At 39.2% G+C, this 18,231-nt stretch overlaps 1 protein-coding gene across 2 annotated transcripts in view; it reads right to left on the reverse strand.

Annotated features, from left to right (window-relative positions):
• Nucleotides 1-3,684: 3,684 nt before the first annotated feature.
• Nucleotides 3,685-18,231, reverse strand: part of LOC118413451 (coiled-coil domain-containing protein 186-like) — a 28,420-nt gene continuing 13,873 nt past the window's right edge. Inside the window, exons 8-22 of one of the 2 annotated variants that reach the window (XM_035816835.1) lie at nt 17,680-17,784; nt 16,395-16,493; nt 16,028-16,114; nt 15,382-15,524; nt 11,337-11,517; nt 10,660-10,734; nt 10,378-10,462; nt 9,410-9,489; nt 9,113-9,144; nt 8,559-8,760; nt 7,931-8,088; nt 7,138-7,207; nt 6,569-6,580; nt 5,267-5,416; nt 3,685-4,202 (exon numbers count right to left, since the gene is read on the reverse strand). In XM_035816835.1, the coding sequence (XP_035672728.1) occupies nt 4,137-4,202; nt 5,267-5,416; nt 6,569-6,580; nt 7,138-7,207; nt 7,931-8,088; nt 8,559-8,760; nt 9,113-9,144; nt 9,410-9,489; nt 10,378-10,462; nt 10,660-10,734; nt 11,337-11,517; nt 15,382-15,524; nt 16,028-16,114; nt 16,395-16,493; nt 17,680-17,784 (1,545 nt within the window). In that variant the 3' untranslated portion in view covers nt 3,685-4,136. The remainder of the gene's footprint in view (nt 4,203-5,266; nt 5,417-6,568; nt 6,581-7,137; nt 7,208-7,930; nt 8,089-8,558; nt 8,761-9,112; nt 9,145-9,409; nt 9,490-10,377; nt 10,463-10,659; nt 10,735-11,336; nt 11,518-15,381; nt 15,525-16,027; nt 16,115-16,394; nt 16,494-17,679; nt 17,785-18,231) is intronic. The other variant, XM_035816836.1, reaches the window with a different exon arrangement.

Genomic DNA, 18,231 nt, shown 5'->3' on the forward strand with positions numbered 1-18,231 from the left:
CCAACCATTAATAACAGATAGCTTTATTGCACAACACTTGTACGTGGTACAAAGTATGGCATCTACATCTACATATCTAACTAATTCTGAAGTTGTAGCATGGGATAAGTTTCTTACAGTCATTGGTGGCTTTTACAATCATTGGAGGAGTTTCTAATGTCTAAACTTTCTTTAATATATTTTCCTATATCTGTCATGCAGGGATTGTCACATGTCATGAGCATTTGAATTTGCACAGGTCCATTGTGATAAATCCTTGTGTATAAGATGACAGCCTTGTGTACAGAGAATTTCGTATATCAGAATATTTAGGACATACAACAATAAAGTGATATTCGTCTTCAATTAGCTCTGGACAGAATGGACACACCCTCTGGTCGATAGGGATTTTTTTTAAATCTCCCGGTTCCTATATTTAATTTGTGACAGCCAATTCTGAATTGTGTGATTGCCCTACGAACGTCAAGGCTCTTTATGGTTGAAATGTAATTTTCTTGCTTGTGATGCTTGTTCAATGTACAAAGAGAGGAGAGTTTAGAATTGTTTCGAATAGAGGAATGCCAATTTTGCACGTATATATCTTGTAAACGTTGTCGTAGCTGAGTGATGTGCTCTCTCTACAATATACGGGACAAAATTCTAAAAACAAAACTTCTCTAAAATGGTACCACCGTCTGAGCTGTTTTCCAGTCGATAACATTATGACATACATAAACAAATGCAATAATAGTAATCCAAATAAATGCTAGATCATCTTCACCCAGAGCAACTTTATTCTTTTGATTATGCACACATATTTTGTGTGTCGTTAACAAAACGCAACGGTAGCACCTAGTCTCCAAGCAGACCCTACGGTACCCTAAAGAGATACACATGTACATGTAGTATCAAAGCTGGCAAAGGAGTATAGCCGGCCAAAGGGAGATAGCTGGCCAAAGGGAGTCAAACGGGCACCTGGTGCCGCTATACTAAGTCCCTTGCCAGCTTTGATACTATTTCTAAGGCACCGTAGGGTCTGCTTGGAGACTAGGTAGCACCTAAATTTAAATTTAGAGCGATATCAGTTCAGCTGAACTAGCAGGTGCTTCATCATCAATCTTACCCCTGATAAACTATTTCCCTATATATATAGCCCGCATAGTTAGTCTGGCTGCGATTATACGTTCTAGATGCGCTATTTTACATGTACGTAATGAGCTATTCACATTTCTCGAATCCAGTACAGCAGACTTCAAGAGACTCAATGCTACAGACAGATTTGTATATATCTTTGGATGCCACGTACAACTCCCATAATGCAAAGATAGGCAAATATCAAAGACTGCTTTGCTATTAGAAAGAGTAATGAAACTCATGTATAGCCCAACTTGATTGTAACGCAATATCAAAGACTTGTGTTAGCCCTTCTTGTTATGTTAATTAGGATATTAAGTCTTATTCTATACACCTATTTTGTACTTTGTGTAGCAGTCGTTGCCATACATTGTACCATGTACAAATGTCGAGCAATAAAGTTCTTCTATACCAGTATACGAATTTCAAATTCTGTCTTGCCAAACGAGTTATGATGGTGACAGATGGTCGTCAAAACGTTTACTGAAGCTAAAGGAGGGTTGTGTAACGAAGAAGACATTGTTCAAATGCCAAGGTTTATTACACCTACGCTAATCCCATTGTTTTGCAAGAAAGTTGTGTAAAGCGTGGTTCACAGTCCAGTGATAATCGTCTGGTATGACAGAGTTGTTATCGTCTTAAAAGCACCCGTATAGTTCCCTGAAAAACAATGGGGGAGTTAGCGTAGGTGTTAAAACCTTGACATTTGAACAAGGTCCTCTTCTTTAAACGTTTTGACGACCATCTGCATGTCACCTTCATAATAACTCGTCTGGCATGACAGAGTTGTTATCGTCTTAAAAGCACCGGCTTTGAAACCCGTATATTCTCCGGCAGGCTGACTATGCGGGCTATAGGGAAGTAGGTTTAGCAGGGGAGTTTGGCTACATTCGGCCGCATTGTTCTGCGGTTGGGAAAATATTTGCCAATTATTTCTGTCATAATTTGTCTACCAATACTGGCAAGCTTAAGCTTAGATTTTACAGAAAATGTAAAACCGAATATCGTATGGAGAAATATCTCGAACTTTGTGCAGAATTCCGCTACCTGTAAGATTGGAATTAGTGCACACAGTGCCACACACCCCTCCCCCATAGGGTTAAGTTATGCTGACCATATGTATTCAAAAATAGACACACAAACACACAGAGGTAGAAGGTCTGCAATGTGAACATAATAGTTTTCTTACATTGAACAAAGGAAACGGAAGACAACTGTTCAACATTAATCCACAATTTATTTGCTGGTAGCATCTTTTGTTTTACCACATATTTCTTTCTTAACTATAATTTACAAGATCCCCAAAATATGTACACATCACATTCCACATTGACCTCATCAACCTATACAACATTTCTATCAATAATAATATAATATGTACATTGCCTTTGTAATATATCGCATAGGTACCTACAGAAATGGCACAACAGAAAGGTGAAAAGTGTACTGTGTTTGAGTACACTTCAAATCTACCACTAACTTCTAACTTGATATACATTCTATTCTAGCTCTGCTTTGCACCTGTTATAGTCTCGTCACAGAATACTGTAAAAGGTGAAATGTTTTTGGGGCTTTAATTATGAAAAATGGAGCATTTTGCAGTAGTTTTGAGTTTGAATTTGAACCTGCCATGCAGGCTTTTGCTGCAAAACGGAAAATGCTGGCGTTGGTTTGAACTTTGCAGCGAGGAACTTCAAGTTAAAGCAAAAACTGCGCACAAAAACGACCATGAACATTTTCCCTTTTATAGTAGTCTTGCCCCTGCCTGTATTTTTGGTGAATATTCAAGTGCCAAACGTTTCTTTATCAACGGGTTCCAGAATATTTGGAAAGGGATGCAATTGGTGGAGTCATCTGGAGCTAGAATATATAATGAAAACTACTCTCCAAGCAGAGGTTAGGCTCCGGCCTTTTTTTCTCTGACGTTTTTATCAGGCTTTCTATTTTGTACTGAAATCTTGATGTCTCCCGGATGGGATAAAAATGCCTAAAAAACATTTGAGCCGGAGCCTAACCTCTGCTTGGAGAGCAAATAAAAACTAGTCTACTTCCCATCCAATCATAACCCAATCCCTTCCCCTCCAACCCTCTACAATACATATTTCTACACAGCGCACTAATTACTATGTAGCCTATGAAATCAGGAAACCATCTACACATCTTACAATAACACTTTGTGTTTGTTAAAGTTTGTAGAATGCTGGTATTGGTGGTAAAAGTCTGTTCATAGTTTAAACTGTGCATGAGCAGTTGGTTGCATTGTGGGTAATATGTCAAAGGTGAATGCCCTGAAACAAAGTGTGCCTGGACATATATGAAGTATGGTCTACTTACACAAGAACTGTTTACTACTTATGGGCTTTGACCTTTGCCATATTACCCACAATGCATCTCTACAACTTAGAGACCTTGACCTTTGACACGTTACCCACAATGCATCTCTACAACTTAGAGACCTTGACCGTTGACATGTTACCCACAATGCATCTTGCTGTAGCTGTACAGTTAGAACCATGAAAATGGCTAATTTTAGTAGAAATAAGCCTGAGAACTTTCTAACAGTGTTTTCTGTGGGGTTGTGCATATAAAATGCTGGGACACAAACAAGCTAAAATTCTAGGAATGTCACTTTTAGTAAGAATAGAAAAATGAATGATAACGGGGTACTATTTCACGAATTTGAGTTGGCTATACAGGAAACTATCTCGGCATTGTCATTGTCACCATTGCCAAATCCACAAAGTGATTTTTATGATATTCTTGACTTTTCAACATTTTGTTTCTAATATATCTACGTTTTCAATGGAGATACAGTATCATATGTTAAATTTTCGAGTAGTGCTGTCAAAAAGTACCAAAAGTACAGATTTTGCAAAATGTTTAGCAATATGTCTAGCATTTGTTTACAGATCACCCCTCCCACATGAGATACTTCCCCCATCTAAATACTACTTACTATTCACTAAATACTAAGTTTAGAGAATACCTAATGGTTTGTTAATTTGAAGAAACTACTACTGTATCTATTTAAGAGTTGCCAGCTCTCTTGTTAGTCTGGCAATTTCATCTCCAAGTGTCTCCAAGTTTTCCTGTAGAAAAGAACAAGAATAACGCCAGTTACAACAATTATTCTATGGAAACACAAGCAACCAACCTCTCTCACAGACACACACACAAACAAACTGACCTACCAGTAACATGCTCTTTGTACATGGGAATAAAATGATCACATTGCCAACAAGATCTGGTGCAGTACCAAAGTCAGTCACTAGAGGGCCCAAAGTTGACCTCAACCTTTGTGTTAACGACAACTACTCAAAAACCAAATATCATCGCAATTCATTCTGACGTTCTTAAATTATTGCGGCATAGACTCATACACACAAATAAAAAAATATACCTTCATCTTTCACATTGTATATCTTATTACATGTATGTGAGGGGTGGCCTCAATAATTACCACTTGGAGGTTAATACAGTAGAAGCCAGTTAATTGCACAACGGATAACTGCACACTTCTGTTCATTGCACGGGATAAAAAAATCCCAAACCGGTGCGGTCCAGATCATGAGATGGATAACTCTGCATTGTTGCACCACCTGGATAATTGCACGAAAAATACGCTGGATTTCGTGCTGGAAAAGGTGGTGTGCAATTAAACGGCTTCTACTATATCTCAAATAAAAACCACACAGGCGTATAAGGATTAGGGCAGGGTATCGGTACAGCGTACCGGTACAAAACCGTTTTTTCCTATTGGACCGGTCCAGAAAAACCGGACCTGAAAAAATTAGGTGGACCAGATGTTGGACCGATTAGAAAATTAACAGATTGTTTTATCAGGCATTCACACGTTTTGGCGCTTGCAGGTGAAAGAAAATAACAAGAGTGAAGTAGAGTAGAGTTTTTACAGCCAATTGTACAGGACGGTGCAGTTAGTGTTGTAGAATTTTAAAATGCCAGTGTAAGTCTAAAACTCCACCAAACAGATTTCTTTGTAGTGAAATGGACCATTGGAGTGAGTCATACTGCATCAGGTCCAGGTTCAGGTCCGGACCTGGACCTAATCCTTTGGACCTGAACCGGACCTGGACCTGAATTTTCTGTACCGGTACCCACCCTAATAAGCATATATCAGAAGTGTATAATGTACCTTGAGGGTGATATTTTTCAGCAGGGTGTCTTCCAGCACGGCTTGCAGCTTGCGGTTTATCTCCAGCGACAGGTCAAAGGTCATCTCGCTGTCGTGCGGCGAGCCAGAGTACAGCGACGCCATGATGCCGCCTTTCCTCGCCATGCGGGCCTAGGGGTAAAAAAGACATACTGTAAATCTTACAAATCTTTGAGGAGGTTTTATCTTTGGTGGTCACCTGTCCACTGAAAACATGTAGTTCCATGTCCATGTACTAAATACAGTACAATGTCTAGTAATAATTACTTAGGCCACAGCAAGTAAATTTTATGGATGACATCCGCGCGCTCATTAATTTTCGCCTGATTTCAGAAGAAAAAAACAAGAATTTTTTTTTCTTCTTCAGAAATGTCAACATGACGAGAAAGTACCAAAATGGGAACGTATGTTGTGTTTTAGCCTAATGATTGTACTTGTAGAGGTGGCACTAGCCAGGTAGCCATACTAATAGTTATAGAAGTGAAACCAGCTGGATAGTTGTAAAAGTGGCACCACTATGGAAGTCATGAGTGTAGTGGTCATGTTGGTAAGTGATACCAGTCTACTACACTAGTGTCACTTTTGCTACGCTAGTTCACGTCTTGAATACAGGAATGAATGGTTTGTTGTCAGTGCTACCTTGTTTTGTCATTTCAACTCTTGTTTCAACATTTATGGTGTCTATTTTTAAAATCTCGCCATCTTGTTTTTTTTTACCCATCTTGTTTTTTTTGCCCTATATCATTATTTTTGCAGTCTGCAGAGGATGTCATCCATAAAATTAAAAAAAAAACAATTTGAGGCATCCAAATTCATGCAAATGCTTGAAGAAAGGTGTGCAGGGGGATACTAACAAGCTCAACAAACTTTATCTACGAAATTTGTTGAGCTATCTTGCAAAATCTACGGCCATTCAGCAATTGCAGCTCCTAAAGAAAAGGGGGTGTAACTGTAAGACACTTGCAAGTGGGAAGGGGGGTGGGGAAGGCCATGTCAGAATGTTACGGTCATCTCCAATAACAAGCACAGTCACTCTGTGTACACGGAATGAGGTGATTTCCACTACAGCGACCAAACATGTAAAAATATTTTCAAAACATGTTAAAGAATTGGTCATTATCTATGAAATCTGTCAAGCACACTGTCACATATTTGTTTGTTTGGTCATTGCAGCTTCTAGTGAAAAGTAGGTGTTAGTTGAAATTACGTAACTCACACAACATGCAAATGAGATGTTAGTCACACCGGTAACCTTCGCAAACCGTTACTTGATGCCAGACTTACCAAAAATTTGGTCTGATGCAGCAGGAATAGGGAGAGGAAGAACAGAGCATGAAGTTACTTAAATGAAAGCATTATTTCACCCTTACTGGAAATTCATACTACTACATCATGTGTGGATGCACCAGAAAAAAATGCATTGGCCGTGGAATTGCAAAAACGTAGAAAGCATTTTTTTAATAAAAAAAGAATACCGTTTGTGAGTACATCTCGATATACATTCTAAACAATATTAACTAGAATGTATATTTTATATAGTGAGCCTTAAAAAAGAAGCTGTTAGACTTAGCTTTATCAAAAAAAACATCTCTTTATGTCCATGCTTGCTCGTGATGTGGTGTTGCGGGTTGAGGACTTAGAGAACGCTATGGGGGACAGAGACGTTTGGAAGGAGAGAGTGGACCTGGTCCGGGCAAGTAGCCCGCAACGATGATGATGATGTCCATGCCAGTTATGACAAAATGGGGGTTTGGAAAGAGACAAAAGGGATTCCAAAATATCATGGTATTATAAAGGTTACATTTTGCCATGCAAATTTATCTCTGATTTGCATATTCGGGATAAAGCCTGACCTTATTGTCATCCATGAACTCAGTGGAAAGAGTGCCAGCCTCCTCCCGCATCACATACATCTGGATGATTCTGGGAGAAACAAGATTGGGGGCAGGAATTAATCAAGGATGTGGTGGTGTGTGTGTGGGTAAGCGCAGGTGTGAAATGTGTGTGTGTGTTTGAGTGTGAAGTGTGTATTTGAGTGTGTGCGTGTTGGTGTGTATTGGTGTGTGGGTAAGTACAGTGTATGTGTGTAATTGTTGGAGAAGTACATGTATGTGCATTAGTGTGTGTGCATGTGCATTGTATATGACATACTTATGTGTGCGCGTGTGTGCATGTGTGTGCGTGTGTGTTTGTGGGAAGTGTGTATTAGTGTGTGGGAACTGTGTGTGTAAGTGTTTACTCTTTGTGACATTCATAGGGACATTTGTGACATAGCAAGACCGCATCATAATCAACAACAAAAGTCACTTTGAATCAAAGTTGAACACTGACTTTCAACACAATAATTATATTTTCTCAAAATTTTGACTGCACAACTTCAATCTTTGGATTCTCCATATTACATACTTCATGGCTTTAAAACAATCCTTTAATGGGGGCCCCATAGACTTTCTGCAATGTACAATATATGATCAACTGCTCACCGAACCACATGTTCTATCTGCATAGATAGTGACACCACATTTAGTAGATTGCTCGTTCCTAATGACAAAGACTAGAGTTGTCTCAGTACAATTTCTTTGCGGGAAATCTGTTCAAATTTGCATCAGAAGAATTTCTGCTAAGTTTAAACACAGATGGACTTACTTGGTCTTTTTCTTGACTTCGTCGACCATCTGGGTGATGTGGTCCTCCATGAACTCAAGTTTCTCGTTCTTGCGAGCGTGAGCCTTCTGTAACTTCAGGATTCGCTCTACCAGGACAGACTTGTCGATGTTGGGGTAGGGGTCCTCTTGTTCTGGTGCCTATAAAAGGAAGGGAAAAAATGTGCACTATTCTCAAAAATCTATTACTGAGCCTATACATCGCATTGCACTATGCTGTAGTTTTCAAAAATTTTCGCTGTTTCTTTTTGTTTGTGGTTTTATGAACCATGATAGTATCATACGGGGTACCTCAAAGATCCATACTTGACCCACACGGGTAAAAAATTTCCTTGTTGAGACTGAAAAAATTTTCACTTACATTGTAGTCCACCCCAAAAAACCTTAACGTCTCAACATGATGAAAATGTATTTTCACAAGATTTAAGATTTAACAGTGAAAATTAACAACATGGGCTATCAAACAATGAGTGGGATGGAAGAAATTGACAGCAATTTTAATATATACTACTTTACACCATTTGTTTTCACCACAGATTCAAAACACTTTCATTTTCCCTCCTACTGCAAATTACCACCATTGCAAAAACAAAAGGACTTACGGTACTTACAGAAGGCCCTTTGTAGCTGACAGTTGGCACATTGTCCTCCTCACTACTGTGTGCATGTGAAGCTGTGTTTTGAACAGGTGGACTACCGGATACAGGCATGCCATTGGCCGACACCTTGTCCAATGAGGTGCAGGAGCTGGCCCTTGAGCTAGAGCTCAGCTCTTTTCCTTCATTCTGGCTGGCTTCTATGGCCTCCAGTTTTCTGTAATATGAGATATTACGATATTGTTACTTTCGTGTATGGAGGTTTTGTTTTCAGTGTGTCTGTCTGTGTTTCCAGTTATTTTCATATTTTATATATGAGGATGTGTCGCTCAACAGTAACAGGAAGTGGAGGGCAGAGTTGCGGGAGTGACAGGAAGTCAAGTTCAGAGTTGGTAGAATAAATCAATTATCAACCCTTATAGACATTCCAGGTAATGGGGTCAAAGGAAGAGCTTGAACTAGAATGACATTTCTTTGTAAATAGGAAGAGGCATTTCCAAATAGCAGTTAGAGATACAAAACACACAATCATGCTTGATTTTTGTAAATAAGGCTTGCAACGAACTTACTTCTTTGCCTGTTGCAGTTGTCTTGTCAGATCCTGAAAAACAATTTCATTTGAGGTAAGTCACAGGCGTAATATATCAATTACAACATACATGTAGATTATATAGAATCATTAAAAAAAACTACCACGATTCTGGCACAATGAAGTTTTGGTGGGTGCAGTACATTCAAATGTTGTGCACATGACCAAATAAATACTAACTTGAGTTCTTTCTGGTCCTTTAGTCAAGCATGTGTACAATGAACTACACTAATTGACCTATGACCTGTAGCATGACCTTACTTGGCCCTTGACCTACCTTGACCCCCTGCTGATGTTTTCTCTTCAGAGTCTTGATCTCGTCTTTCTGGTCCTCTATTTGGATGGTCAGCTGTTCAACTGGAGAAGTACACAAAATCATGGCAAAATGAGATATCAAAACCAAGAAATCTGTTTCAGGAGGTCAATAATCAAACTTGTTCTTTGATTTCCTGACCCCTAACATACACACCACCAAATAACATATTAGCAGTGTTCATGCAAGGCCATTTCAGACCATGCTGTGATTTGGATCCCCTATGCTGTGATTTGGACCCCTATGCTTTGACATGGACCAATATGCTTTGATTTGAGCCACTATGCCATATTTCAACCAGCAAATGGGACTCTTCTTAACTTAAATTTTGAAGGAATAAATGTTGCTTTTATACCACTAAATTTGACCAGAGTGTGTCTTAGGGATATTAATATGAACTTAAAAATTTTCCAGGCAGGATACCCCCAGACACCCTATAATCCTCATCAGGCTTTTAGGTTTTTATAATAGGGAGTCCAAATTTATTGGTGAGTCGCGGTAAGTGACTATTGTAGGGGGGTCTGGGGGCATCCACCTTCCATGGTGCAGAGTTTTTGATGATTTTAAGTTAAAACAGTGCATTCTAAGGTATCCCTAGAGGCAAAAATACTGTTACAGATGTCACAGTAGAAGACTGACCACAAATGACCTGGTAGCATCCCTGGTCAAATCAGAATTTCATGCTTGTCAGATGATTTTCTACCCAGAATAGGGTGTCCAGGGGCATCAAATTTCTTGTTATTCTATGAAAAGTGCGTCCAGATGACGCGTTGACGCATGCCTGTCTAAAAGCCTGATCCTCATGCCTGCATTGCTTACCACATTGCTCTACTGCACTAAGATACCCCCTACACTGTAAAAATCCTGGTAAGAACACTGATAAGGATTCATCCACAACTTTTCGAATTATACACAATGACTACAGAACGTACCAGCTCTTGCTTTCTCTGACAGTCGATGCGTTAGGAGCTCCGCTTCCCTTGCCCGTAAATCTCGCTCTTCGGCCAAGTCTTTGCTCTGGAAGAAACACATAATATACACATTGCACACTTTTTTCAATTGAATAATTATGAAGAATAATTCTTGAGATATTTTCTTAATACAACTGATCTGTTTTGTTTATCAAGAAAAGCAACGTAGCAATTGTCTGAACAGGGAGAGCAGGTCCATAGATTAAAAGTACATGGAGACAAAAGTTGAAAAACCTAAGTTACCAATTTTTCTTTCTCAGCCTTTAACTCTTCAAGAGTCTGTCTCAAACCCTTCAGCTCTGATGACAGGTTGTTGACCTGCGGTACAGAAGAGTACATCATGCGTGTAAACAACAACAAAAAAGGTCGTATAGTTCGAGACTAACAACAGAGCTAGAATGACAGATAGAGAGAAAAGGAGGAAGGACAACTTAAGAAGTCCCTACCTCTTGATCAAGCTTGGTAAAGCCAAGATGAAAGATCAGAGCAAGAAGAGAAGTCAGAGGTCAAAAACATGCACTTGGAAATCTATCTTTTTTATTATGATAAGGTTTTGATTCACATGTGTCCTTTGACACACACACACCACACACTCTCACATATACACACGCACTCACATACACACACACCACATACACACACACACACACACACACACAAACCACACACACACACATACACCACAAACACACACACATACATGCACACACATACACACTCATAAGCACAAACACACACACATACAGAGATGCACTCATACACACATACAGGCACAAACACAGCAGACACACACACTAACACACATGTGACAGACAGACAAACAGCACCAACACTGAAACCTTATTGGCAAAGGCATAAAGACTATGTTCAAAAGAGTCGACCTATTCAAAGACAATGTAACTAATACACGCGTCACATACCTTAGTTTGTAGTGTGTTGTTCTCTGTAGTGAGCTGTGTGTTCTTTGCTGTGAGTTTTTCCGTGAAGACGAGCAGCTCTTGTTCTCGCGCCCTGCTGGTGGTGACCGAGGCCTCCTGGTCAGACAGGGTTGACCGCAGCTCCCGCACCTGTTCCTGGAACTGACCCTTCTCTTGTTTGGTACTGTAGAGGGAGGGGGAGGGGTTAAGAGTTGTCAATAGTTTACTATTTGCTTTGAAAATGAGAGACAAGTAAGATAAGTAGCTGTATGCTTAGTGCATGCAAAAACAAATCCTGACTGTCTATCAAAATTAGCAGTTTAGCCAATGACAGCATGGCAATTAGGGGCTTGACCAATGACAGAATGGCTGCATGTCTGTTCAGAGTTTCCATTTTCTATGTTTTTAAGAGTCATTGTACGAGAAAACCAGGCAGAGGCCGGAAGATGGGGGTCGGCCAAATCGACTCAAACTTTTTATGTGTGATAGGTATGTGGAACTATGAACAGCCATATAGTTAAAACCCTTCAGCTATTTTTCGTTATGGCGTTCTGGGACCCCCCTCAGGGACCCTCTAAAATCCAACAATTTATGCCTGAAATTTACTGAAATTTCGATGGCTATTCTGAAAAATCTGATTAAGGTACGAACAAAAGTTTTACATTTCCATATAGCATAGACTCTTAAGTGTTACAGACCAAAAGTTGAAGATGGTACATTAAAGTTTAGAGGGTGTGCTAGGGGGTTACCTGAACCATTGAAAGCAGAATTTTTGTCACTGTAAATTTTAGTCATTTTTAAGGCGCAATAAAATCTATACCCAGCGGGTCTGGTGAATGGTTTTAATGTTGATAGAGAGAGGAACATCTACTTATTCAAAAACAATCGTCGTCTAATTGGGCCATACATAACGTGAGCCGTGAGAGGGGGGTCTTTATGGGGATTTTTCGGGTTTTGGTCTTTAGTAAATCGGGTGATTACATTACTCCATGGGGGGTAAGTCATGGCGAATGTTTGCGAAGTTGTTTGTGAACCATGCATAAGTGTCAAAATATCATGATTGATTGGTGATATTAATTTGGGCTCCATATGGGGGATTTGGGGATACTATAAAAGGCATTATGCTGATTTTATACATTTTTACTGTTGTTTTTTAATGTTATTAAACTGGTATCTGTTCCTAAATTATTTGTACATACCAGCTATGTTGTGCACAATGAGAAGGCTCTACATGGGGGTTACCAGGACTCAACAAATGTGATACCATTTAATAGAAAGGCCATGTGGATGCGGATATACCTAATGTAAATTTAAAAATAATAGAACAAGACCACAGCGAAGGTCAAGATTAATGCCTTTGGGGATGGATAAGTGTACATTATACTTTTTTCATCAATACGGGTGCACTATAGGTACTGCTAAAGACAAACAGCATTACAAAAATGGTTTGTTGATATGCCTGACTATTCATCATTCAGCACTATAAGGTCATGCTGATTAGGGTACTGATGCGAGTAGGCTAATAAAAAAAATTGCCAAAAAAATTTGCATCGATTATGGTGAGGTGGTGTGGTCAGGAAAGCTGAACAAATGACAAAACACACAGAGTATGATATACCAAACAACGGATTCTTGATTTTCATTCTTTCACATCTTCTCGTTTGACCTTGGAATTGACGTTGGCATTCTAAGTAATTAGTACACATTCACGTTTGCCGATGTGTTTGCAATATACGGCATATATTTGCTCATTTTGTAGCTGCTTTGTATGAATTACAGTACGGTTAAAATCTAAACGTTTCTTTTTTTCTGACAATGAAAAAAGCTTATAATTGAGGTGCACACCACAAGCCAAAAGCAAAGTCTTTGACGAATCCTTTACAAAGATCTACATGTATGTGCATGTGCCTACGATAGTTTCCAATACCTGTAGGAAAGGAAGTGTCATGTAGCCTATGACGGGCAGAAGAAAATGGCCTGACACAAGTTTTAGTTACTTTAGCTTTAATGATTCAAGGCCGTTGGTTATTGCCAGTTCACTCATGAAAAGATGAATGTAGTCAATGCTGGTATATAGTGTGTTTGCAGTGCCTGCCACTCGCATTCCTCTTCTATCCATTTAAATTTAGTTTATTGACTCCACGTTAGTGGCCACAAATTCTGTGCTTTCATGCTACCTCTGTGCTACTGAAAGGCTTGTACAATATTGTAAGCTGCTTGGCTGTAATTTTTGTAATTTGTTACTTTAATTTATTATTTCGTAGCGTAATTTTGACAAAAGTGCTATATCACCACTAAAACAAAAGTGAACTGTCCTTTGCGTTTGATTTTGCGTCTCGACAGTTAACTTGATACTAAAGGGGTTCTACATGTAAAGGGTTTGTGATAGATTTGGTTTTTGGTTTGTCCTTATGGTAATGAATGTCTAGCAATTGATGTACAGCACTTTGTAACCTAAACTGTGCGCTATGGTATACCGTAATTGATAAAAAAAAGTACAATGTACATGTAGTCATCATTTAAATAGCCTTATTGAATATTGACGTGATAAAGGCAACTTTTCCCGGCCATTCCTTTATTCGTATACTCACATCAGTTCCCTAAATTAGCATGACCTTATAGTGCTGAATGATGAATAGTCAGGCATACAAACCACCGATGTAATGTTGTTTGTCTATAGCAGTACCTATAATGCACCCGTATTGATGAAAAAAGTATAATGTACACCTATCCATCCCCAAAAGCATTAACCTTAACCTTCGCTGTGGTCTTGTTCTATTATTTTTAAATTTACATTAGGTATATCCGCATCCACATGGCCTTTCTATTAAATGGTATCACATTTGTTGAGTCCTGGTAACCCCCATGTAGAGCCTTCTCATTGTGCACAACATAGCTGGTATGTATAAATAATTTAGGAACAGATACCAGTTTAATAACATTAAAAAGCAGCAGTAAAAATGTATAACATCAGCACAATGCCTTTTATAGTATCCCCAAATCCCCCATATGGAGCCCAAATTAATATTACCAATCAGTCATGATATTTGGACACTTATGCATGGTTCACAAACAACTTCGCAAACATTCGCCATGACTTACCCCCCATGGAGTAATATAATCACCCGATTTACTAAAGACCAAAACCCGAAAAATCCCCATAAAGACCCCCCTCTCACGGCTCACGTTATGTATGGCCCAATTAGACGACGATTGTTTTTGAATAAGTAGATGTTCCTCTCTCTATCAACATTAAAACCATTCACCAGACCCGCTGGGTATAGATTTTATTGCGCCTTAAAAATGACTAAAATTTACAGTGACAAAAATTCTGCTTTCAATGGTCCAGGTAACCCCCTAGCACACCCTCTAAACTTTAATGTACCATCTTCAACTTTTGGTCTGTAACACTTAAGAGTCTATGCTATATGGAAATGTAAAACTTTTGTTCGTACCTTAATCAGATTTTTCAGAATAGCCATCGAAATTTCAGTAAATTTCAGGCATAAATTGTTGGATTTTAGAGGGTCCCTGAGGGGGGTCCCAGAACGCCATAACGAAAAATAGCTGGAGGGTTTTAACTATATGGCTGTTCATAGTTCCACATACCTATCACACATAAAAAGTTTGAGTCGATTTGGCCGACCCCCATCTTCCGGCCTCTGCCTGGTTTTGCCTGGTTTTCTCGTGCAATGACTCTTAATACATTTATACACTTTGACATTGTACATGGATACACTTAATTGGAGGTGGGAAGGGCTATGGGATCAGTCTATTGGAGCTGTGTACATTTTTTGTCAGAATTTCTCATTGAAAGACAACAGACATGCTTACAACTTGATGACAGGAAATGAGATAACCTATTCTATCTGGGACCTTTGGCCTAACTTCCTGTTAGTGCGCCCAATTTGCCCAGCATGTGGAAACCAAACACTCTAAGTACTGCAATCAACTAACTAAGGACAAACATTCAAACAAACAAACAAACAGGCAAAACGAATATGCAAAGGTTACGACAGGTGCATGTGACAGGTGCAGGTGTCCTCACCTGTCCAGCTGTTTCTGCAGCTCCTGCAGCTGCCTCATCCTCTCCTGCAGGCCGATGTTGTCAGATTTCTGCTGCCCCAGGGCATCCTTGTACTGTTTCACCATCCCCTCTGTCTTCTGTCTCTCCTCCTCATAGCAGGCAACCTGGGACCAATCATGAGTTTATAGTTAGGGTCATTGACTTAGAATCTAAGGGTTATGGGTTTGAATCCCTTGTAGGCCTCAATGCTGTGGCTTTTGGACAGTAAATTTATATCTATAATGATTTAGCTAACTGATAGGTGTAAATGATTATGTAGCTTTGATTAATGGACATCCTCTCCGACGGCATGTAAAGGCTAAGAGCCACACTTTTAGCATGTTACAAGAACCCGCTGCACTTATCGAAAAGAGTTGGGGTCTGTCTCAGTGCGGGTGGATCAAATGAATCTGTCCAGCTTGTATTATCAATAGTATCCAGTATCAGTGAAGTGAGGAAAGTTGTGCCAAGTGCCTTTCCCAAGGGCAGAAGATCAGTAACATATTGTCAGATTTGATCCCAAACCTTTGGGTTTAATGACCAAACACCCTACCATTACGCCATACCTTCCTTCATAAGAATTTAATACATGTTTTCTAGATTGTCACTCATAATGTACAAGACATACCTTGGTTTTGAGTGAGTTATTCTCTGACAGCTGTCCTTTATACTTCTGCTTTAGAGCATCCAGCTCCTTCTTCAGGTTCTCAAGTACCTATAGGAGAAGGTAAGAAATCTTTTATTCCAGCTAAAATGGTGAGCTGAACAAATGCTGACAAAAATCGGACCCTTCATGGTCCTTTTTATTACCAATAAAGTCAGATGAGGCCAAATTTTCAAGGAAAAGAAGGATCTTTAACAACTCCAGGTGACACTTTAATAATTATTGCATTCCCATTTTCAGAACTCCACTGCACAATGTAATTCTGACTTCTATCCCTCTACACTTATTGAGACAACACTGAAAGGAAAGTTCAAATGTCGTGACCCCCGACCTCTTTCTCCTCTGACCTCTGGTGCTCTTGCATCATCAGTTGGGTCTCCTTCTCCTTCAGCTGTTTGTCTAGAGACACAGACTTCACTTCTTCAGATTCCTGAGGGGGGACAAAACATACAATAGTGTATGAATGAACGGCTTATTTGATTAACTGTTAGACCTTACAGTCGCAGATAATGGTTTTGCCATTTTGAGAGATCGAGTTGCATTTTGACACATAACATTTCCTGCTAATGACTAGTTACCCAAAATTTTATTAACGGTACCTGTGTGTGTATGCTTGTGTGTGGTCGTGAAAAGGTATGGTACTACTGGTACAGAAAATTCTGGTTCAGGTCCAGAGAATCAGATCAAGGGGATCAAGTCCAGGGGAATCAGGTCCAGGTCTGGACCTGAACCAGATCACACAAGTCATGTAGTAGTGCACTTTTATATATTTGTATTTTGGAGAGTGAGACATTAGTACAGGTCTCTGTGAATGCAACAAATTACAAGTGATATTGTTATTTTCAGTTCCAATCTCTATTTAAAAATCAACCTCAAAATGAAATTGTCTAGTCCTTTGTGCAAAGAAAAAGGACCCCAAAATGACATAACAGTAAGCGTTACTGTCCATTATCTATGGTCGAAAAACTGGTCCACTGTTTTTTTTCTTGGCCCAGTTTTTCCAGACCAGTCCAGCAAGAAATAAAGGTTTCATATTGCTATGATGGACTGGTATCTACCCGTAGTGGTAGCGATGTTTGAAAGTGTGGTCAAGAATATTAATGAACCACACGTAATAGCACTAACAAACAATAAAAGGCAAACATAAAAGTCACAATTGATAGAATGTGATCAAAAAGGATCAAGGAGGGAAAAAGCTCACAAAGATGAAAAACAAGAACATTCATTCAAGACAGGATGGAACAGACTCAAACCTTGAACAACTTAAGCATAGTCTCATAGTTGTCGGTTATCTGTTCAACTTGGTCCTAGACTCACAAAGAAGAACAAGAAAAAAAAGCATGGAAATGTGACAAAGAATAAATGAAAAGAAAAGATGAAAAACAGCTGTTTATAAAGATTAACTAATGTCAATTTACAAGAAAAAAGGAGCAAAAGAAATAATTATATAGTAATACCAGAAGGAAAATATGAAAGATTGTGTGAATACAGAAGCATTGAATTTTTAATTACTGCCAAAAATGCTAAATTTTAAAAGTTTGAATGTTTTGATGTCATACATGGTGCAGTACTGCCCTCTAGCAGTTTTGTTATACATTGCAAGCAACTGACAGTACCTGGTATGTCTTGATCATTTCTTGGCAGTTCCTCCGGATCTGTGCAGACTCCTCCTTGGCTTCCTTCAGTTTCAGTCGCATCTTCTCGAGCTCAGCCTTGGTTTCCTGGGAGACAAAAAAGGAAGTTTCTTTTATGCTACTTTTCAACTTATCTACTTGTTGTTTCAGAAAATCCCACTATAATTTAATCTTAAATTTTTAACCTATACTTTTAGTTACTACATCAATACATTGTGGTGTCAAAGGACTAGGCTAGTAAAACCGAGATTGAAAGGTACCATGTTCGATTCTGGGCGTTCCTGGCTAGACATGTCCCTAGGAAAGGGACTTAACACAACTTTCCTCACTCTACCCAGGCGTAAAGTACCTGACTTCAGCTGGGTATTTAAAAAGCCGGTAGAAGGAGAGGGATGGGCTCAGACTTCTAATACCATGCCCTAGACACAGCTAATAATAACTCACTTTATATCATGCATGGACCACAATAACGTTCGATACAGGACTGGTGTTCTGGACCGTGTGATAAAAAGCTGTATCACACAGGCTTCTAAG

Source organism: Branchiostoma floridae, chromosome 4 (assembly GCF_000003815.2).
Source record: "Branchiostoma floridae strain S238N-H82 chromosome 4, Bfl_VNyyK, whole genome shotgun sequence".
In the NCBI taxonomy this organism is placed as follows: domain Eukaryota; kingdom Metazoa; phylum Chordata; class Leptocardii; order Amphioxiformes; family Branchiostomatidae; genus Branchiostoma; species Branchiostoma floridae.